General features: G+C 38.1%; 1 protein-coding gene across 6 annotated transcripts; it reads right to left on the bottom strand.

Annotated features, from left to right (window-relative positions):
• Positions 1-2,515: 2,515 nt before the first annotated feature.
• Positions 2,516-21,734, bottom strand: MAFF (MAF bZIP transcription factor F). Of its 6 annotated transcripts, none has more exons than XM_039333599.1 (4): positions 21,477-21,734; positions 9,224-9,402; positions 8,721-8,803; positions 2,516-5,861 (listed from the first exon to the last, which is right to left on the bottom strand). In XM_039333599.1, exons 2-4 carry the CDS (start codon positions 9,333-9,335, stop codon positions 5,448-5,450), a joined length of 609 nt encoding a protein of 202 aa, XP_039189533.1. In that variant the 5' UTR covers positions 9,336-9,402; positions 21,477-21,734; the 3' UTR covers positions 2,516-5,447. The 6 variants fall into 6 exon arrangements, with proteins under 6 accessions (XP_039189533.1, XP_039189535.1, XP_039189534.1 ...); XM_039333601.1 differs by having other exon boundaries at positions 21,484-21,734; XM_039333600.1 differs by lacking the exon at positions 21,477-21,734 and adding an exon at positions 20,070-21,462.
• Positions 21,735-23,445: the final 1,711 nt, after the last annotated feature.

Here is a 23,445-nt window from a genome sequence, read left to right as displayed (position 1 = left end):
TGACTCAGCTAAGACATAATTATTATTGCAGACGAGGAGGTCTGAACACAATAGTTGATTACCCACCACAAAGTCAAGAAGTCGAGCCTTCATAAATACTGTATATATTGCTCCGGAGTTTAAACTCTTAACTTTTTCTGTCTGCCCTTTGAAGCTAGGAGATATTTGATTGCTTTCTTGATACCCTTAGGAGGCCATGAAATATATTAACAGTCAAAGGTCTCTAGCCTGGGAACTGCTGCTTCTCAATCCTTACAGCTTGTGTATTAGCTTGATTCAAAACTTTTACAGTGTTTACAGTGGATTGGTGTTTGTTGTAATAGGGTAAAACAAAGCTACAAATGCTTCATTTTGAGAGAGTGAGCAAAAGGGGTCCTTGGTGCTCTCTGAGCTTGCTTGCTTTCTTGCAGACATTTCATTACCCAAATTAGGTAAAATCATCAGTGCTAGTAAGGAGTGCAGTTTGCTGTCAATTTATATTCTAGTGGCTTGCCTGTCTGTGTTGGTGGGGGTGGATTCCTTGGTTGGGCTGTTTGCTGTTGGTTTCTTTAGCAGTTTCTTGATTGGGGTATTGTTTGGATATTGGTCTGACCACCCTAAACCAAGCCAAGTCCAAAAACGCCAGTGAATTTCTAGAAGACTGGCACTCTTACAAATCAGCCATCAATAGACACATAGACATTAACAACATATATAGACCATGCAAAAGAGACTATTACCCATCCTAAAAAGGAACAAAAAGACCCAAGCATCTCTCCATCAGCAATCAGCACCGAGATCAGCAAAGATTAACTCCAAGGTTAATATCAGACCAACAATCAAGTAAACAATACCCCAATCAAGAAATCAAGGACCTCCTCATGTCAACTCTGAGATACAAATATTCTCTTTTATTAGTACAGTGAGCAAAGTGGTCCATCCACCATGAAATTACCTGTGCTAGGGTAAGAAACATATTTGTAGTCCTCTTCTCTTTTGCAGATAAAATGCTCTACGTATTTATATTTAGAAAGTGATCCAAAAAAATGTCACCAGGTCACTGCCACAATTTTTCCCCAGGACTTTGGCACTCTGTCATCCATCAGAAAAGAAAAAAGAAGAGTAAATGACTCTGACTTTGCTCTCAGTGTACAGAAAGAGAGAAGTCTTGATAACTCAGCAGAGTAATCATGAGAACATGAATATCTGTTGCCATCTAGTCATTCCCTGAATATTTGCAGTCCATATATACTGAAATGTTGTATTTATACCCAGGTATGCCTGAGGGTCATGGGGCTGAGCGTGTTCCAGATGCATGAGAAACCATACAGGCTTAAAGGTAGTCTGGAAGAGAAATGGGTAACTTGGATGAGGGGTTCTTGTGTGCTGCATTTGGGTTGTGCAACTGTGAAAGAAGGATACTGAATGAAGGTTAGAAAAATACATTCAAGACTTTGGGTTTGCATTTTGGATCTCAGATTTCACCTCTGCCACAAAATAATGGCAAGCAAATTATTTCTCTTTAGCCTCAGAAGGTATTTGTAGGAGTCAAAAAATGTAGTTTAAATGAGCAATTATGTATTCCTAAATTCAGACCTGTTTCATGTTTTTATTAAAATTGGACTAATGATTTGTATAGTATTGTAATCTCATTGGCTTTCTCACAAAAATGTGTTTTGTGATTGGCCAAATCACAATAGCACTTTGTGGTGCACTTAAATAAGATATATACCCATTATCCTTAAAAGGTGGAAAATACTCCCAGTAGTGCAGTGGTTCTCAACCTTTTTAATGCTGTGACCCCCAACTGGTCGTAAGTCGAGGACTACCCAACCGGTCGTAAGTTGAGGACTACCCAACTGGTTGTAAGTCGAGGACTTTCCCTGCCCGGGAGCGCCATGCATGCATGGTGCTGCCCCCTGCGCCGCCGAGGCCTAGCTGGCAAGGGGCAGCTACGGCGCAGGGCAACCACTGGCTGGGCCACCAGCTGGCCCAGCCCAGGCAGGTAAGGCACCCGCCGGGCCCCACGCGCGCCAGCAACCCTCTCTGCACTCGCCAGCCTCCCACCTCCCACCCCTGGCCCTCTTTTACTTACTTTTAATAGTTGCTGAGCAGGGAGGGAAGGTTTCCTTGCAGCACCGTTTGCAGAGTGGGGCTTTTGGCGGTCTCAGCAGGGCAGAGACAGCCTGGACAATTCCTATTGGTTTTTGAAAGCCAATAGAATTAGACTCTATTCAAGAGAGTCTATTCTATTGGCTTTCGAAAGCCAATAGAATAGTCTCTTGAATAGAGTCTATTCAAATGGGGTCCCAACCCACAGGTTGAGAACAGCTGCAGTAGTGGCTTCCCGTCCTCCCAACTTCAACCAGCATTGACAAGTGCTGAAAGTGCAGAGCAGATTGCCTATGTCTGCAAATGATCAGCAGACATAAAATTAATGCTGTATAATTATTCATTTTCAATGAAATTCCCAGAATTGATTCCTAGATCTTCAACACAATCTCTTTCATTTTCACAAGAAAAGAGCACATATCACTTATTTTCAGTTTCTCCATTTTGGAAAAAAAATCTGGCTTTATTTGTAAATTCTACAAAATACAGAGGAGTCTGGCAGGACACTTACTGTAAGTCAGAAAATAAATAAGTACTTTTTTTCTTGCTCTATAGAAGATAAAATGTGATTTGCATATATAAAATATAAAGTACAGCTCTGTACCAACATCCCGGCCGGGCCACAAGGCAGAACGGCATAAAGAATGTGAAAATAACTTATATTCGTGCAATAAATAAATCACAGGGTAGGAACAAGGAAAAATAGGGTGTCAAGGGTAGAAACGTTAAAGAGGGAATCCCCATTAAGGATCAAAAGGCTGGAGGGGAAGGATGGACAACACTGGTTTGGAAGCTGATTCCATGTTAGGGGTAGAAGTCACGTCAAGCTGCAGGATGGGTAAACCCATCCATATGTCTTTTTTAAAAAATGGATCATACTTGCCACATAAACAAGTCACTGGCACATGCCTGGAAATGATTACCCACAAATACTCACTGGTTCTTATGTTAGCAACGTATATTTAATGGAAGAAGGTACTTTCCTAAGTCTTCTAATCTAACCCTTCTCCATGCTTTCTACAAAATTACTGTATCCATGTCTCCCAGGTGTATAAACTTCCCAGTTTCTTAAGCAATGGAGCTGCCAGTGTCTCTTGGTACAGATGTGCTATTCTCATATTGTCCATGCTTGGCATAAGATTTCATACCCCCTTTAAAACGAGAAGGCAATGGGCTAAAACTGCTTGGCCAGAAAGGCATACAAATGGGTAGTATATCAATAGTTGATTCTACAAGTCCAGTGCTACTAATATTCTGTGTGTACATGCAGGCAGCTTGGTTTAAATGGCATATGGGATTCATGAAAGCATGGCAAGGAAAGGGAAACAGTACACTGTTTAAGTTTGTGTGTTTACTAAGTTAGGCTTTTGAATGGTATCAGTTTTCTCTAACTTGTGCTCTCTGCAATTCACAGCATTTGCAGTCAACATGGCAGAATGCATCTGGAGAACCACTGGATGGTATAAAAGCTGCTACAATGAAAGGGACGAGATTGTAATTGTAAACATTTTTAAAAATTAAACAGTGTGGTTTTTACAGTAAATCCTACTAAGTGCATATGAGAATATTATCTTAAAAGAACAAGAGACAAATACAGTGGCATCTAGAAGAACTTGACTTTGCCATTGTGCTAGCTTAGATTAAACTAGGTTTTATTTTCATGACAAAATTATTTTTGGCTATGGTTCAAGTTATTTTGCTGCTCTTGTGAAAATGCATCCTGTAGATATAAAGAAGCATTTTGAATTTCATCTACTACACTTTCCTCAATAAAAATGTATCTTGCATTTTACACAACTAAATAGAGCAAAAATTAGGCCACAAAACAACACAGAGGAACTATATTCCTCACCAATGGTGTTTGCAACTGAAGCCTCTTTTCCTTGTTCTGTGTAAGTGATTGGCCCTCTCTCAACTTGCTTTTGGGGAGAAAAAAAGAAACTGAAAGAGATGTGCTGGGTTATACCCCATCTCTATGATTAGGATTGATTCTGAATACCTCAGAACCCCACACCCCAAGCAAATAGCCTGTACTGCTTCTTGGCTTGATTCCCTTGAACATAAAATGTCTTAATCTCTGTAATAGTTGGGTATATTTCTTTCCTGAGTTTCTATTTCTAGTCTTTTGCCAATGCAAAAACAGAAAGAAAATACAAAAGGCTCTCTTCATTACATTTTGTTTGTTGCTATTAGTACCCCTCATGAAACTAATTCTTTTAGAACTCAGTTATCTTCTCTAGAAGTTCACTTGCAATTCTGTTGTCCCTTCACTATCCATCAGTCTCACTTGCTTTATCCATGCTGCTCTTTCCTCATTTAACACACTCCCTCTTTACTTTTCCCATTTTCTTCTCTCTCTCTCTCTCTCTCCCTCTCTCCCTCTTTAGAAAGCTGTTTCTATTTTGTCCATAAAACCTCAGCAGAAGAACACTTTCACAATCAAAAGAGTATTTGGAGCACAATTGCATCCACAGACAGTTGCAGAGAGATTGTCTCTCCAGTCACTGCAATGTGCATAATTATTTCTTCCTAGGGTGGGTTAGCAGCAACTAATTCTTTTCTTGACATGTCCCTTTTGTGATCTGTTTTTCCACCACCGTTGCAGTCACCAAGCAATAATACTTTTTTATCATTTTTAAATGTCTACTCATCAGAGGCTCAGACTGATTCTTGTAAAACAACAATTTCATGCTGAAACGATCAAGAGACTCTGAATTAAACAGTAGGTAACTGGGAACTATGGTTTACAACAAAAAGCAGACAGAGTTATACATGAATACCTAGACTTATGTCTGAACAGTGCACCAAGAAACTGGGAAATTGATATCCTCTGATAACAACTGGATTATTATAATCACTAGGTTTTAGACCTTAAAAGAAGACTTCAGTCTTGGCATCTTTTTTTCCAATCAGATAGAAACTATCTGCCTTTCTCTATAATTGCTGTCAAAATTTCTCCGACGCAGCATTTTCAACTAAGGTAAAGATCTCATCTTCAAATCTATCTGTTTTACATTTAATCAGTCATAAGGTATGAAGCAGCAGAGAAGAAAACCTAACAAATATAAAATGGAAAAGGAAAATAGGAATAACTGGCCATTGTAATCCAATTCACAAATAACTGACAGCTAAAATTACACAAGTTGGACACCACTTTCCCACAATCTTCCAATGAAGGCAAGGACTAAGGACAAAGTTCAACATTTAGCCATTTGGTCTTCAAGTCAACTGTGTCTCCTCCAGTGGGTAGAACAAAAGTGGGAGAAGGAAAGAGCCAGTGCAGCTACAGCCGCTTTAGGTAAGAGCTGTGCAGAGGCATGGCAATAGGACTTAGTTCATGGCTTGGCTTGTAAGCACTAGGAGTAGGTGGCCTGGTTGGAACCAGATTTGACAATTGTGATAACGCTGGCAGTTGCCACCTTTGCAGCAGTGCCATGAGCAGTGACTGTGCGGGCAAAGCCCTGCAGCGCTTCATACTTGCCACGCAGGGCGTCCAGCTCAAGGCGCATGGCAGCGTTCTCCCGCGCTAGCTTATCAACTTCCCTTTCTAATTCCGTCTTTTGCTTCTGCAGCTCCTCCTTTTGACACACCCGCTTCACTCGGCAGCTGGCTGCATAGCCACGATTCTTTAGAGTGCGCCGACGTTGCTTCAATCTTGCTACCTCTTCCTTGGACAGGCCTCTCAGATGGTGGTTAAGTTCCCGCACTGACAGTCCCATAAGCTCCTCATCTGAAAGATGTGGTGTGTTCTCACCCATCTCCCGTTTGATCTGTTTAAGAAAAGGATCGAATAGTTGAGAATCAGATGTACAAGTATAGAGAGAATCCAGAAAAACCCCCAGCAACAACTGGAAAGAGAAAGGAGAGCCTAGAACAATTAAAAACAAACAAATGGGAACATTTTGTAGCAGTAGTATGTTGGCATTGTTTTTATATATATTTGTATTTGTATATATTTTCTACAATATTCTTTGAGTTAGGGTTTCCCCCCCTTATATTGTAATAATTATATTATAAATTCCTCATTATAAAAATTATGAATTTATTATAAGGGTTTGAAATTTGAAGACTTGAGTAAGATCTTTAAACCATTTAGCCAGGACTAGCTGCCAATGAACTCAATGGAATTTACTTCTCAGTAGAGGGGGTTGTGTACTTAAATCAGTGTCAACTGAATCAATAAAAGTTACCCATCAACTAAATAAGTAGGATCAAAGTATGACTAGCTTAGTCTGGATTTATGCTCGTCACTTTGTTTCTTTAAAGACTTTTTTAATTTTCTGTTTTTATTATTGCTATTATTTCACAGCAGCAGAAATTATAACTAAATATAAAAAATTGTATTTCTTATACGTAATTCCCCCATAACTTCACTGTGTTAACCCATTGATCCAGTTTATCGATTAGTATACAGAAATTGCTTTCTATACCAATTTCATTTTTTTATTTTATAAAGCACTTTTGAAAAATAGAGTTCTTTGGATTCAGAGGAAAAATTCTAGAAGAGCAACCTGAATATTTTAGCATTGGGTCTCAAGTAGCTCTTTGGGAAAGAAGTGCCACAATCCAGATATCATTGCAGAAAATATTCCATTTCTGGGATTAATCAGACAAAACTGATTCAGAGAGTACTCAAAAACAGGATCCAGAATGCAAATCTTAAAATTGGTTTGATACAATCCTTTATGTATGGGATCACAGGCCATTTACAATGCAATTCTATGCAGACTATGTAGAAACAGAAGAAAAAATCTGTTTCCAAACTCTATAATTCAATGGAGGAAATAGCTACATATATGAGATGTTAGCTTTTGAGAACATCCAAGATTATCGTATAACACTGACTAAGCATTGCTTAATATTGGTGTAAGACACATGTGATATTTTCTTGCTGCTGTTCAGATGCTACTGTCTGCATTCCAGATCAATTTCCAAACACTTCTTATGAACAGAATTTGAAATTTCTCTGCTTTAAGGTGTTTCTAAGCAAAAGTTAGTGAATCAACACTTCATTGTTCTGACTTTTCCAGCTTATGGGAACACAGCAAGAATACCCATTCCTATTCAAACTGTTTTGGGACATTAAATAATTAGAAGAAACAGGAAGTGACCACTTGGCTAAGCAATCCAACCTAGTCTGAGTTTTCACACTTAGACCACATATTGCTTGAAACTATTTAGTTTAATTAGTAGACAATTTCTAATAGTGTCGGGAAAACAAAGACATGTAAACAATAGCACAGCATTCTCTTGCAGATCAAGCATTGCTAGAAACAAAGTTATAATTGGATATTATCATTATGATATTATCATAATTTCCTAATACCTGCTTAGTTACAGATCTTTTAACAAAATACACCAGCTTCCGGACAATAATTGTTGGCTCCCTAAAAAACCTTGGGGTGAGCATACCTACCCCTGACTGTTTCATACAAAATCTGTTCTAAATTAATGTGCTTGGTTTCCTCTTCTAGAACAGCTAAGTAGGTAAATACAGTTCCCACAATTACTGCCCTGGATTTTTGTTTTAAAAATCTTACTGCTAGAGACTGGCAATGAAGAGATGCATTTCTTTAATATAAAGGAGGGCCTGGCCTCCCTTGACAATTTGTGTGACTTCTCTGCAGGGCACACCTCCATCAGTCCTTACTTTACCTGCACACAATAATGGGTTGCTTCTATCCTCCAGGTTTGTGTTTAAACAAGCAATGTGACAATCTTAAGAATGAGGAGGCAATAGTTTCAGTTTTTGTTGTTTCTTTTCTTGGATACAAGCAGGGAAAATACATGGAGAAGCAAGTGCTGTTCTTCAAATATTTCTGAGAAAATTAAAAAGGACCCGCTTGTCAAAATGTGTTTGTATATGCATATACATGGCAAGAATTTATAGTTCACATTAACAAAGCGACATCAGTGCAATAATTTTCAGAGAGGAAAATTATATTAGGAAAGACACAGAACATCCTTCCCCTTTTTGGCTCAATGCTGCTAGAAACATTTGCAAATATGCATCCATGTGTGCTTCAGCAACTGTATGGGTTACAGACTGACTATTCTTTAAAAAGAAGTCCTATATCAACTATTGAAAATAATTTAATTCCATACAAATTTCCACACACATGTTCACCATTTCTGAAAAGAGGGCGAGGGACAAAGGAGAAAGTGAATAACAACACAAGCAGGAAGAAAAAATGGTGAAATGGAGGGAACAGAGAACAAGGAAGTAAGGGCACAAAGAAGAGGAAAAGTGAAAGGGGGGGGTAGAATAATTTCAAAGAAGATCAGGGGAACGTAGATGTACACAAATTGTGCAGAAATTCTATAGAGTCTGTAAGGTTCACTTTTCTTCCAATGAGAACTCTGGATGTTGTTGTTTTTTAATGCCAGATAATAATTATTCATTTAAGTCATGATGATCAGTCTCTTATAGCAGAATACCAGAGTTTTATAGAAGGGAAATGTGTTTTTCAAAACTACTAGGTCAGGGATATCAAATTGCCGGCCCACGGGCCAGTTGTATCATGCAGAGGCCACGCCCATCCCAGCTCCGGTAATGCAAAAAAAGTCACGACACGTCGCGACACGTCACGTGATATGGCAAGTTTGATACCCGTGTGCTAGGTCCTTACCTTTAGGGCTTTGGTCGACAAGCTGTCAGATGACATTTTCTTGTGCGCTCCTGATAGTCCCCCAGAAACACCCTGTAATTGAACTGAGAGAGAATAGATCTGTGATTGCTATTCATTTTTCAAAATTGTTGTTATTTAATGCTTGTCCACAGGTTGTGTTTTTCACGAAATTTCCATTCCTTTTCATCTGTCCACATCTTCCAGTCTCATTTTCCTACTATCCATCCTGCCTAGTAGAAGGATACAGGATGCTGGCTTTTTTAAAAAAATAAAATAAAATCCTGGAGTCACAATTCCTTACTTCAGCGAGAGCAACTGAGACCCCAAAGTGCTGACCCAGTATCTAAACGATTCTATGGATTTTTAAAAAAAATAAATATTCTGTAAATGCTTTTAATTTCCTCCAAAGCAGTGTTTTTCAAACTTGGCAACTTTAAGATATGTGAATGTCATCTCTCAGAATTTTAAGCCCGAAATGAAATTTTTTGCACAAAACAGCCTACCTAGCCACCCAAGCAAAATATGAGGTATCTCCAGTACATCCTCTCCTCCACTGTATAGTGACTCTATAAAGGACATGCTCTGCAGTTGCCGGAAACACAGAAGGGCAAACATTTCCTGAGAAGAAGGAAACTGAACAGTGGAGAGCCAGCTGACGGGTGTGTCTCTGAAATAGCAGGGCCTGAAAGGAGACACGAGGGAGGGAATAAAAGCAATACATTTTGGTCGTTGGCAGCACAAGAACTTCAGTCCACTGGGGGGGGGGGGAAACAAACTAAGAGTGACTAATAAGTCAAACCCCTACATCCCAAAGGGCAGATGTATGTAAACCGTCACTACTAAGAATTATGCATTAGAAGAGTGTTTGAAAAACACTGCATTAGAGACCTGTGTCTGCAGTCAGATACATCTATACAATCTGTTGATCAGCTGTTCTCCTCAAAAATCAGGATTATCCTCAATTTCTCTCTTTGAGGGAAGCCCATATTTTTACACTGGCAAAAAGGATTCTTATATATAGTAAGGCCAATGGCAGCATCTGATATCTTGGAAAATTATGGCCCATAGTTATATTAATCCTTTTCTTTCTTCTCCCCCCCCCCCCCAGACCTAGCACCCTGAAAATACCTGGTGGCTGAGTCTAGTTGCTCTTTTCACTTTGCACAACAGTACTGTGAGGACAGCAGGCCACCTCAAATAATAATCTTTTAATTAAGTCCTGGAATTCAACATATGACACACCATACGATGCATGTTAAAAGGTTATACCAGAGGAGCTGTGTCCCAGGATAGTCCACCAACAATCTACAGATACATCGATGTTTAGATGGACACCTTCCAAAGCAGCTTAAGCAGAAGTAGTGTATAAAATTGGGGACAAATATGTAGAACTTTCCATCCTTTCTTACCATCCTTTCTCTTATTTTCTTCAATGAACCTGGCATTTTTCTGATAGTTCATCAATGAAGGGGACATCTCGCTGACATTTGACTCTTTGTCATTCTTCTTTGGAAAACTAACCTCTGATACAACTGTGCTATATAGAGATTGTGGCAACTAGCAGTCACAACATTGCATTTTATTCTTGAAAGCTTTCTGGAAACAATATGTGAAGCTCAGACTAAGTATTTTATGCTTTACTAAATTACTATTCCACTTCAGCTTCAAGGGTTGAGAATTTGTTGTTCTATAGATGTCCCTGGATTGCAGTTTTCAGCATTCCTCAGAACTGCCCATGAGGTCCCTAGGAATTGTAGTTCAGCAACAGCAGACAGCAAGGAGATTCCTTTCTCCTAATATAGAGTTTCTTAATCTTAGCAACTTTAAGATGTGTGGACTACAACTCCCAGAGCTCCACAGTGTTGAGAAGCACTGCCCTAATGCTTAATTTCATCATGTATGTATTGGTACCTAGTGGCATCATATATTCATCTTCACTAAATTTGTTCAAAAGTATAGGCATGTTTTAAGAATTACGCCCTCCATGTCACTGAGCTCTTAAGAATATGGATAGAATTTTACTTTATAATAGTATGATCTCAAGCAAATGTTTCTAGTACTGTCAATGTTCTTAGAAGTTCCCAATCCAGAACTGTAGGATTAAAGCTCACATCTATGCTACATGGGAAATGTAATCTAGTGGGTAGAAGTCTAGATTTCAGTTTGCATAAACTATTCATATATGGGAAGATATATGAATATATGAATATGCCCAGCATATTGTATGAAAAGATCAGACCAAGCTGATATATCTGGTGAGCCCTTGATGACTTTGAAACACCTGCTGTTCAGCCTAATTCTTCCAAGATTTGAAATGAGGTTAAAATGTGAGGGATATATTGCCTTAAATTATTTTATTATTTTTAAGTATTATGATGTGGCGAGATGTGAGCAGGAAATTCTTTCAGATTCATGGGAGTGATCAGATATCTCTACTCCTTTGTTAATTTTCATCTATTTAACTCTTTTAGGAAACTTTGATTGGGAGCTCCCCAGAGTTGATTATAAGATGGGTGGCTATATAAATATTTTAAATAAATAAAACAAATACAAACAGATAAATATTTTGAACTTTTATCTACCCCTCAAGAATCTTAATTCCTTCACACTAATGAAAATCCAATTATCACTAAAATGTTTAACATTTGCTTTCAGATATTAATATGATATTTATTCTCAGTCCAGGATTTGGGGATGTGAATGTAAATGGAAAAGCACAGAATAAACAAGAGCAGTCTTAGGTAACATTGAAAATGTTTAAGGGAGATTCAGGTTTGTTTGTTTTTTAAATCTCTCATTAAGTACAAACACTTAGTATCTTAACTTCAATCTCTGAAGTCAGGATTTCTAGACTTCTCACTTCACCTCACAGGCTTTCTGGAATCCAGGGATAACATTTGAAGCATAAGATCATATGTATATTTTTCAATCATCTGCAGAATTAGGTCACCGCCCTTACAGAGTAAAGCAAGGATCTTCAAACCTGGCCCTTTTATGACTTGTGGACTTCAACTCCCAGAATTCCTCAGCCAGACATACTAGCTGAGGGATTCTGGGAGTTGAAATCCACAAGTCATAAAAGGGCCAAGTATGAAGACCCCTGGAGTAATGCATAGAGTTCATGGTTCACAATATGAGAGATGGCAAGGGAATATATCCCAAGAATATGAGCACATCAAGGAAAGTTGTCCTTTCATTCAAAATCATTCAGAATTTAAGTAGTAATTTTTAATTTCACCCTCTGGCCAAAATTAAGTTTTTAAGTGCCATTAGTCATTTGGCTATAAACCTAAATAGTTATTGTTAAGATCCATTCATACACTTGTCCCACTGGGAAGCTTAATTTTTCCTTTTGAAATTGGCAGTACTATTATATAGAAACAACAATCCTTCAGCAATCTTAAAGGCTGATATTTATTATGGCATGAGGTTTAGTTACTGTAGATTTATATGGTTGCCCCACTGGAAATCATGAATATTCCTTTGGCCCCCTCCTTCAGAGAAAGAGCTTATGACTCCAGAGCAAATAATGCTCTCATATTCTTAATAAAACTACCTTGGTTGAAACACAAGTGACTTAATTGAATATTATACCTTCAATTTTTAAAATATCTTATAAATTCCCCTGCTTGCAAAACAATAATAGGGATAGATTATGATAGAAACAAATAACTAACCTCATTAGAAACATGCCTTAAAATATAATCACCCTTTTTCATCTCTAGAAAAACATGGTTTAATTAACAATTAAATTAACAGTTAATTAAGCAAGACCTTGCAGAAGACCTATTTTTAAATCTAGCCCAACTAATTTATGGTTTTCTTTCCCATGGACTCAAATGTCTTACAGATGAATTTACTAATTTTTCACACTTAGTTAACAACCAAAGGATAAGGTTTTTTACATTTAGTCTTGAACCAATTTAATTTTATATACTTATATATAATTTCTCAGCTTTCTCATACCATCAGGATAGGATGGGCTATTTCTTTCAATGTGTTTCTAAAGCCCCTTGGTCAATGAAGGAAAAAAAAAACTATCTCACTGTAAAAATCAGCAGAAATAGAAATGCGTTACCATCTCTATTATGCCTTTTGTCATTACGGGAAGTGGAATACAGGCTGTGAAGTATTCAGGCAGATATATAAATGTTGTTGTCCAAAAACCTTGCAGAACTGATAAGACATCTTATAAAAAACAATAATAAGTCAGGTAAAGGAATTGAAGAGAAAGGGGGTTGCTATAGAAACATGGATTACTTAAAAATTGCATGAATGACACTGAAGAGATTCCAAGATTTGTACAGTCTAGAACAGCAAGTGATGCAAAGCACACATTGGACTATAATACTGACAGCATTTTTGAAGGTAATCAGTTTTCATCCTCTGCTTATCCTCAAAGCAAAGTTGCACCACATCTTCTCGGGTGAAGAGTTCTTGAAGAAAAGTCAGCTAGTCCACGGTAAGATGCTTGCTATAACCCATCAATATAAAGATAAATTTCAGTGTGTAATCAATATGAAGTAATGATGTTTTCTCAATGCTAATTAAAAAAACCTAGGAAATAAATACTCCTTAATTGTGAGACCGTCTCATCACCGAAAAAGGAAAAGGCAAAACTAAATATGCATTGAGAACAACTATCCCCCTGAGAGCTAACAAACTGAGAATCAAGAAGTTGAGATTTATAATATAAACCCATCATCTGGAAATTATGGTGCTTGTAGTACATTATTCCTGGAAGATGGCACAATAGAATGCCACTCTCTTAAGTGTCAACCTAAAGCAGTGCTTCTCAATTATTTTCTGTCATGCCCCCCTAGGAAGAAGAAAACATTTCGCGCCCCCCGCGCGACTGTAAAAATTTTTTTTCTGTACAGAGGACCGATTTCCGGGTCTAAAAGTCACACGGGCGGGTTTGGCCAATCAGGATAGAGCATCATGTCTATCCAATTGGGTCCTTTGCATGTGTCATGTGCGTTGGCGGTCATGTTGTCCTCTGCGTCGGGCTGCCGCTTGTGAGTGAGTCGGATGATCCGATCTAGAAATCCAATATGACAGTATTTGCCAAGGTCAAACGAGCCCCTCTTTATGGAGCCTCGCGCCCCCCCTGGGGGGCGCGCCCCACTATTTGAGAAGCACTGACCTAAAGAAATGTGAAACCATCCAATTCCTGATAGTGGCACTATCCCAATCCAATGTTTGCCTAAGCCTCTTTACTTTTTAGTTACCTTAGTAAGACTGGAACTAGTTCACGGTTTAGACTAGGCCACTGGTTGCTTAAACAATGCTGAAGAAATCATAATCAGCTAGAACCCAATAAATCATTAAACAGGGTTTAACAAATCATAAGGCCTGACCCTGTGAAATCATGACTAAAAAAGCATTAAGGCTCAGCCACTTTTCTGAAGCTGCAGTTCTTAAACACATGGTTTGTAAAACACTTTAACATAGAATACTACTGTGAAACTTACTTCCAAAGAAATACAAATATGAATGGGGTAGGAAGTGGAAACAGTGTTGATAGTATAATAACTTCTTTAATTTAGAGACAGCAGACTGATTATGAGAATTATCTAAATAGCTCAAAGCAAGGCCCTTGTATATTCAAGCATTATAAGATGCTAAGAATTGTCTTCACCATAGCCATTCTGTCCATTTTCTGTACAATGAAAACTTGCTACAGCTCCATTTCATTCTCTGTCATTCCTGTATGCTTTAACTCAGCACCAGTAGCTCCATATGCCATTTCTATAGATACAGAAAAAAAATTCTTGCTGTTGGGAAGAGTTCCTTGTAGATTTATCTCACTATTTTAAATGTTTATTTTTTTAACAGAATAATCAACTTGGAGGGGACCATGGAGGTCTTCCATCTTATGCCCTGCTCAAGCAGGAGACCCCATAACATTCCAGACAAATGGTTGTCCAGTCTCTTCTTCAAAGCCTCCAGTGAAAGAGCACCCACAACTTCTGAAGATAAGCCATTCCCCTGGTTAATTGTTCTCACTGTAAGGAAATTTCTCCTTAGTTCTAGGTTGCTTCTCTCCTTGATTAGATTCCATCCATTGTTTCTTGCCTTGCCTTCTGTTGCTTTAGAAAATAGATTCACCCTTTCTTTTGGGGGCAGCTCCTCAAATATTGGAAAACTGCTATCATGTCACCCCTAGTCTTCCTTTTCACTAGATAACCCTAACCCTGCAACTATTCTTCATAAGTTTTAGCCTCCAGCCTTCTAATCATCTTTGTTGCTCTTTTCTGCACTCTTTCCAGAGTCTCTACATCTTTTTTATAATATGGTGACCAAAACTAGATGCAGTATTCTAAGTGTGGTCTTACTAAAGCCTTATAAAGAGGTACTAATACTTAATATGATCTGGATTCTATCCTTCTGTTAATGCAACCTAGCATTGCGTTGGCTTTTTTGACTGCTGCTGCACACTGCTGTATATAATGACTATATAATATTATGACTATATATCCCAGCAAAGAAAGTAAGTTGGAATATGTATTCTCCAAATATATTTCTGCTCAATGTTTGAAATTTCTGTGCAGAATCAGGGCAGAATGGAGATGCAGAGTACATTTCTGTATGTTTATAAAATTAAATAATGTACCAAATTCTTTCAAATTGGGTAGTTCAAATACAATAAAGGGTGTGTGTGCAAAACTAATTCTTCTTTCGGTACAAATACATTCTTACCCCTTTGTGACCCTTTTCAATATATTTTAAAAGGAAGTTCACAGAGTGCTGCAAACCATTATATGTGGAGGAGGGTAGCAACTTGTCCCAGACATCACTAATTGCATCAGAGGGAATGTCCAATAAGTCTCCATGATACTTGTGTAACCACATTCCATGAAGCAAATGGAACATGTTTGCTAGATAAGGGAAATAGTGGACCTCTTACAACTCATTGCTCAAGAATCAAACAGTAAGAACTTTTGCCTCTGTCATGATATACTGTATAACTCCTATAAATGAAAGCGCAAATAAAAATAGTATTCCCATTCTGAATATGATTCCTTGAGCCTGACAGAGTTCCTCCTGGAATGTTCTAGCATAATGCTGAAAGATTTTTGCAGTTTGCCCATTCAATTTTCAGAGGAAGAGAGTAAAGCAAAGATACTCCTCCCGTTTCAGAAGTATAAGAAGATCAATGTTTGGATAATTTATTTGCTAACATAATTCATCATAACTCTATAAATATATAGTATAACAGCTGTTTGCATAGTGTATGCAGTTTTTATGGATTTGGCATCCAGCATTAAGAAGCTTATTATTTTGCTAGTGTAGAGAACTATTGCAAAAGTAACAGACTTTTCCCAAAATGGTATATTAACTTTTCTGATGCCAAGATGTGCATTTCTATGTGCATACACATCTGTATTCAATAAACTTTTCATATAGGGTATCCAATATCCAAGACAACATGGAAACAGCAAGGAAACAAACATATATCTTTGTTTTGTAAATAGTAAACCTGTTTCCAAACAGGTTCACTATTTTCAAAATGATGCATGCACAACTTTTAATATTTTGCCTCAGTTCATCTATTCAACATTTTCCAAATTAATAGCCTTTATAGTTCAACAATTCTTAGGTGGGCAAAGGAACAATTATTCCATTTTCAGGACCGAACTTTACACAGATATTTGCTCTAAGAAATCCTTGTGTATAGAGTCTATATGCAGTTGTTGCTTCTATTCTGCTATTGATACACATAGCTTGGAAGTATGGGAATTGAGCTAACATACCTATTGCAATATCTAAAACTCTGATAAACTGAAAGGGAAAAAAAAATCAACAGTCATGACTGAGAATAGTATCCCCTGATAAAATGCCCTCCAGGCTTGATCCACAGTCATGTCAACAGCACAGAATTGTTTAGAGGACGGGAAAAAATACCTATACATTCTAACACACAAATTTGCCTTGGTAAAATTGTGATTGTAATGAAATGAATAAAATTGTAATGTAATGAAATGGACACTTAGCAAATTTAACTCAGAAATTTTCTTCCACCAAGGTCAAAGGGATTTATTCCTGAAGAAATATGCCTATGTCCAAGCTATGTATTTAGCATTCATACACTGATGTGTTATTTCAATAAATACGATTCTTCAGAACAACATGTGGAGCCATTTCCAACATAAAACCCAAGAAAACCTATTAGCATCCAACTGTCCGTATATGGTTTGCATTTTCAGCACCAATGCAGATTTGCTTTTAGATTTTTCTTTGATTTTAAAAAATATATATATTTATCATTTTACTTGTGAGCCACCACAGTACTGTGCAAATGAGTGGTCAATAAAAATGACATACAGAATATGCACCTAATCTGTAAAATATTTTCAGCACAAATATTGGCACTTTGATTGTTCCCTCCCCACTCAACTCTTCCCTTCCTTGATCAAATTATGATAAAGAAAGCAAAATATAAAGCGGTTCTGTCAGTATGCTATACATATATACAATCTGTTCTTCATTCTAGAGATTTGTAGTCATGCAAACAAGTAACTTGTGGTAACTTTAAGGACCCTTAAAATACACTTCGGGCACAACTGTTTCCTCACCATAACAGGCATTACATGCCAAGAAATGTAATCCCAGATTACTTTGATTAGAGGCTTCCCATTGTAAAAGAAAACTTCCCAAGAGTTGCAGCTATACAAAAATTATCAAGAAACCCAAACCTAGGATTTGATATGATAACGCCCATAGTCACAGTGGCATTCTTTATAATCCTCCCCATTCACCTCTTTAACAGATGTTCCAGATTTCATGTGACAATCAAATCATAAACAGCTGCCTTCTTGGGGATCCCTTAACCAGAATGGCATTTTTGAGGTTGCTGCAAATTCTAATTATAGTAAAGGGATTTGGGATGAGGGCTTTTTAGGATCTATAAGGCATAACAAGGAAGTCTCATTTCCAGAACTGGCTTAATATATTGTGTAAACCCAACCACTATGGTTATAAATCATAGTTACAACATAGTATTCTCCCACCTCAGCCAGTTACATTTTATTTTGTAAGATATGGTCAAATGAACCACGTCTTAGCATGATTTGTCCACTCTTTCAATAAAATGAGTTTCACAGGTTTATGTAACAGCCTTTTTTAATCACTGTACTCCAGTATTAGACTATAGTTTTCACCAGAATGGTTAAGATAACTGCAAAGGATGAGAATTGGGAAAGCTGTCTGAACATCCAACCCTACATAGAAATGATCATATGAAACACCACATCACAGGTAGCTTTAATTCATTTCAGCACTCAAACTCTTTCCACAGATTCTCTGGTGAAAACAAAACAAACTTCCAGTTTATTCTTTAAATAAAACAAAGAGACCTTCAATTATAAGAACTACTCAGTTTTGCTATAATTCCAAAGTCTACCAAAGACAATCTGATGTAAGAGACTTGCATATAAATTAAGATATTCCCATTCCTGGCAATTATATCAGGTACAAGCAAAGTTCAAAGATCTTCTCTGCACAAACTCTTAATTATCCCCAAACTTCCTTCACTCTGTGCCTGCCATATAATTTTGATAGGAATAATAGATTTATTTTGTTACTAGAAATGTGCATTTATTTTGTTACTAGAAATCTACATTCTGGTCCTCAGTGTTGTCTCTCATACAAAGGTAACAGCCTTGAAATGAGCTAACAAAAACTGCAGGTTTACATATTTTTAACTTGCCTACTAAAAAAAGCAACCTGCATTACCAGACAGGCTTCAAAAAAGGAGAAGCTGCCTCCTCTGAATTGAACCTGGAAATGAAACTACATATCTGTTAGTAAGTTAATAACCTTGGTTAAAATGCTTCTGCTCAGGAAAAAGACTGTTCCTTGCTAGTTACTGAGAATCTCCCACCCCCACCCCCACCCCTCTGCTTACTTACCTGCACAGAACAGCAAGTTGACTTTGGAAACTAGGTAAATTGCTAAATACTGGATGGTTACTTATATAGATAATGGGAGCCAGGAATCTGCACTTTTTACTATTGCTTTTCTTGATCTAGTCTTCCAGGTAGAATCCTATAGATATCTATTCAGATGTAAACTCAAATGCAGACTGTTTATAGTTATAAAAGCCAAGTTACCAGGGATTTATGAAAAATATGACTGTATATATCTGGTGGGCGCCAGCCTGGAGAGAGTTAATGTAGTTTCAAAAAAAGATAGACACACAAGGTGTTACTAAATATAGGCTTAATCAGAATAATTAAAAGATGGAGCACATCACCAGTACAGGTTCTTTAGTATCTATAAACAAATATCACCTGTAGTTTATAAAAGGAATGTATGTGTCATTATGAGAACTGTAAAATCTAACTGTATTCTAAAACAATATATCTTGAGGAATGTACATTTTCAAAACTGTGATACTATACAGGTACACATGGTAGAAGTTAGAAAAATGGAAGATCTCTTTCAATATGTTCTATGTACTTTTACAGAAGAGAAAGCCTACAAATATATGGATAGAAATTGTTGGGTCTATAAATTGGAGCAAGCAGAATTAATGCAAAACTGTAACTTTGTACAATATTACAGTAGTTCCCTTTTGTTTCTTAGGCTACATTAAACTAGGACAGAGAATAATTGAAATTGTACTTATTTTGGTGTCTAGATGGAAAGGAATCTTTATTGCTGCTGAATTACACATAACCAAAAACTCAACAATGCAAGGCTTATAAAGTTTTTGTTTTACTCACAAGTGAAGGCAACTTTGAGATCAGATTAAATCCTTTTCCTAAATAAACATTTATGAGATACATTTTGCCTTGGTTTTCTTGTTTCATTCTACCATCTGCAATTTACTTATAATTCTCTTTCTCTTTAATGGTTAACTACAAACCACCTGCTCCACAGATTAAACATAAGGCTTTCAAGTGAATTGGCACACCAGAACTTTTGCAGAACACAAAAGCAGAGTTATTAAACAAAACATCCAAAGAATTCAATAGCTTAATAATCACTGAACTATGGTTAGAGCAGCATGACTATCACTAAATATAAAATGCAACTCTATGAGCCTGTCCTCAATGAAATTCCAATGCAACATCTAACAGAGATGGTATCCTTTCGAGAGAAAAAAAGTTTCTTCTCTACCCTGCAGACCTTTAGATATGTTTGTGACTACACTGGCTGAGGATGAGAGGACAATAGCCAATGTATTTTGGGGGACACTGGATTGGAAAGGTATACCAAGAGGCTACAAAGCTCCAGGGGAAAAGGCAATTGGCCATCTTTATATAAAAAATAATATCAAACACTTTATCCAAAATGCATGCTCTTTTGTGAATTAGTAACTATAGACTGAAATCACAATACCTGTTGATGCCAGTCCTTGACTGAGTGTCTCTTAGATTAGCAGTACATTAGTTATCCAATTAGCCTTGGATAACCCTGGCTCTTCTCTGCAGCATTTCCTTATCTGTTGTCCACTCTCTCCAGAGAAATCCACCTGCTGCTATGCTGGTTGCTTTTAGCACTAGGGAAAGACTTTACAGTACTCCTCCTTTGTGACTTTGCTTTAAAAGCACTCTTTCAAAAGATGGCTGTTCTACTTCTGCTTTTTCTCTTTGATCTGTTTTACAACTTTGTCATTTATACTGATGACTTAAAAAAAAAACCTGTAGAAAGAATTAAACCCCAAACAATCCGGAGATCTTTTTAATCCCAAACTGAAAACAAAGTAGGATTGTGCATTTGTTTATTAATCTAAATGAGGTGCACCAACGAGGAAATAACCCCAAATTAAAACTGAAGACATCCCTCTAGATGTGCGTAAATAACAACAACAACAACAACAACAACAACAAAAGCCTTCATGATCTTCAAGGAGTTTAACCAGATAGGGGTGGGTGGGGGATTAATTAGGACCCCTATGCATGGAAGCAATCCCAGGGTCTTCCGATAGAAAAAAAAAATCAGAAGTCACAAGTTCAGGCCAAGTTTTGTTTAGGTTTTTAAATGCCGATGCAGAAAATCTATACGGTTGGTTCCCCAAACTCCCAAGTCACCCTTCGTTTGCTCTTCACTTTCTCTGCGTCATCAGGCATTCAGCCCTATTCTGGAGGTTCAGCCTATTTCGTCGGGGACTCCCGAATTCATCTGAATATTCCTCTGAAGCCAATACACCATCGTTAAAATCGAACCATTGTCAACTCGTATATTATTGGCGGGATAGGATAGGAAAGGAAAGGGCGGATTTACACCAATTCACATGATTTTCCAGCGGAATCCACACCCCACCCGCACATCGGAACTCGCTTTGGTGCCAAACGGCTTCTTACATGTGACCGAGGCCTCAGCACGTGCAAACACAGGACTAATATGTAACGAGCAACTATTTATTAAGCGATTTCCTGTCTCTTTATAGCTGCCTCGCAACTGTGAAACGAAAGCAAATCAACACAACACAGCTTCTTAAAAAAAAAAAAAAAAGCTTTGCTCCAATCCGGATTCTTTCTTCATAACAGAGCTACGCACTGTACATCAGCTAAATTAAACCATCTCCCGAGAAACGGCTATTACTGTCTAGCTCTGAGGAAAATCAAGACCAGACAGCCCCTCCTCACCACACGGAAACAATCCACAATGAACCACACTGCTACAGTTTTCTCCATCGCTTTCACCTCTCCGCATCTGACATTAAAAGCCTCACTTTGGAATAGTGCAAGCCACCATCCGTTCCTGACGTCTGTAAACTAGATTATAAAGGAAATATTCACTTACTGCCTACCAAATCGTCCTTTTGTTTGCTGTTTTCCTCTTTATGCAATCGGAGGGGCCGCGTTTTCTTGACAATTAAGCTTTCCAAGCGCCTTGTTTATTTCCCTAAATGAAGTTGTTTTCCGAAGCGAAGGGCTGAGTTGGGCGCTGCGCTGCGATCTGCTGAGTTGTAATATGAGTTTCCTGGAATTACTCACTCACAGGATTCTTTTCATTCATAAAAACACAGTCATACAATGACATCATTCTTTCCCCTCCCTCCCCATCTTGGTGAAGGGCACAGACTGAAGAATGATGAAAGGAAGCTGCCATCTTGGTACTGGGCATTTATTTTTAAAGGGACCAACCAAATGTTTTACAATTGGTAGCTAGCCTTCAGAATCAATGCTTTGCTACAAATAGATATTTCTGTGCAAAAATAAACGCTGAGGAATGCTAACAAGCTACTACCAAACTGTATACATTTTGTTTATATCGGGAGGTGTCAATTTACACGATCAATTTAATTTGCCCTAGATCTACTGCAGAGCAAGGAATCTGCATACCAAAGCCCTTCAGGAGACTGATGCTTGCTGGAACCATCCTGTTCAGGCCCCATACACAATGTAGTCTCATGCATCTGCCTTCATCATTTGTAATGTTGTGCCGTCCAAAACCATTACTGGGCAAAAAATTAATTGGTAGAACCTTTGGGTCCTTCTGACCAGATTCTTCAGAGCGATGCCCTCCCTGGCTCTGAGAGGCAAAAAAGAAAACGCTATTGGCCATCCATCACTTCTTTCAGTGATGGGCATTTTCATAATACTGCCATAATTTATTTTTACAGGTAGTCCTTTACTTACGACTACTTGTGGGATCAGAATTTCCATTGCTAAGCGATGTGATCATAAAATGAGACAGTTTGAAGTTACAATGGCGTTGAAAAAAGTGCCCCCCAAGCCACAGCTGAGCAAGACACGTGCCTGCCCACCTGACCGCGCTTTTCCTCCTGGCCGAGGGTTCCATTATTGTGAGATTTCTGTTGAGGATTGTCAGCGGGGGTGGGGGGTGTTTGGTTTTTATTCCCCCCATCTGCTGGGTGGTTGCAGCAGGTTTTGGTCACTTCACATGACCCTGGGACACTGTGACTGTCATAAATATGAATCAGTTGCCAAGCATCTGAATGTAAATCACAAGAGCCTGAAGATGCTGCAATTTTCCAGCTGATCGGCATTTCTTCAGGGCTCAGTGGAAGCACCAGGATCAGCGCCGAGCTCCAGCTGGAGCCTGGCGCTGATCCTGGCACTTCCACTGAGCTCTGACAGCCCTGCAGCTCCAGCCATCTCTCACTCAGGCTTGGGCGGTGCTGCCACCGGTTCAGCTCATTCCCCTCCCCTGCTACCACTTTTCTAGGATGGTCGCGTACCACCTGCCAGGTGCCAATGTACCACAATGTACCTGTACCACTGGTTGAAAAGCCCTGTTTTAGATTAAGGTCACATCTGCACAATGCAATTTGCATATCATGACCATCTGGAAAAGAAGTTTTACTGGCCTCCCTGAACTCTGTTTACACTTTGATAAATTAATAGAGGCTATTGTCCTTCAGTTTTCAAGAACATTTTGTTATATACTTTTTGCTGATCTAACTATTCAGTGTTAAAGAGGCCGTGTGAGCATCAGCAAAAAAACCTGGAATGGGGATGAGGGAGGAATGCATAATAAAGAATACAGATTTTAATTAAAATGCATGTCAGTGTGATGCAGTGAGTAATAGCATTAGACTAGGGATGGGAAACTCCACTTTCACTCTCAGTCATGAAAATTTACTAAGTTCGTCTCTCAGTTCAAGTACTTGCACAATAGTTGTGAGTACAAAATAAAAACAGATTCCAGGTGCATCCATAGGAGTTGAAGTGCTTTCAGAGGTCAAGGAAGAAAGGTAGAGTGTATAATGTAATTGATAAATACACTTCAAAAAATCACCTCTAAT

The sequence above is a fragment of the Crotalus tigris genome, unplaced genomic scaffold, assembly GCF_016545835.1.
Source record: "Crotalus tigris isolate CLP2741 ecotype Arizona unplaced genomic scaffold, ASM1654583v1 scf7180000024506.7606697, whole genome shotgun sequence".
NCBI lineage: Eukaryota > Metazoa > Chordata > Lepidosauria > Squamata > Viperidae > Crotalus > Crotalus tigris.
This window is presented reverse-complemented; position numbering and strand designations above follow the sequence as displayed.

Coding starts and splice junctions, on each gene's coding strand:
- MAFF (XM_039333599.1), bottom strand. CDS start 9,335: ATGTTTGCCCTTCTGTGTTTCCGGCAACTGCAGAGCATGTCCTTTATA. Junction 8,804..9,223: donor TATTTTGCTTGGGTGGCTAG/GTAGGCTGTTTT, acceptor ATTCTCTCTCAG/TTCAATTACAGGGTGTTTCT. Junction 5,862..8,720: donor TGTCGACCAAAGCCCTAAAG/GTAAGGACCTAG, acceptor TTTCTTAAACAG/ATCAAACGGGAGATGGGTGA.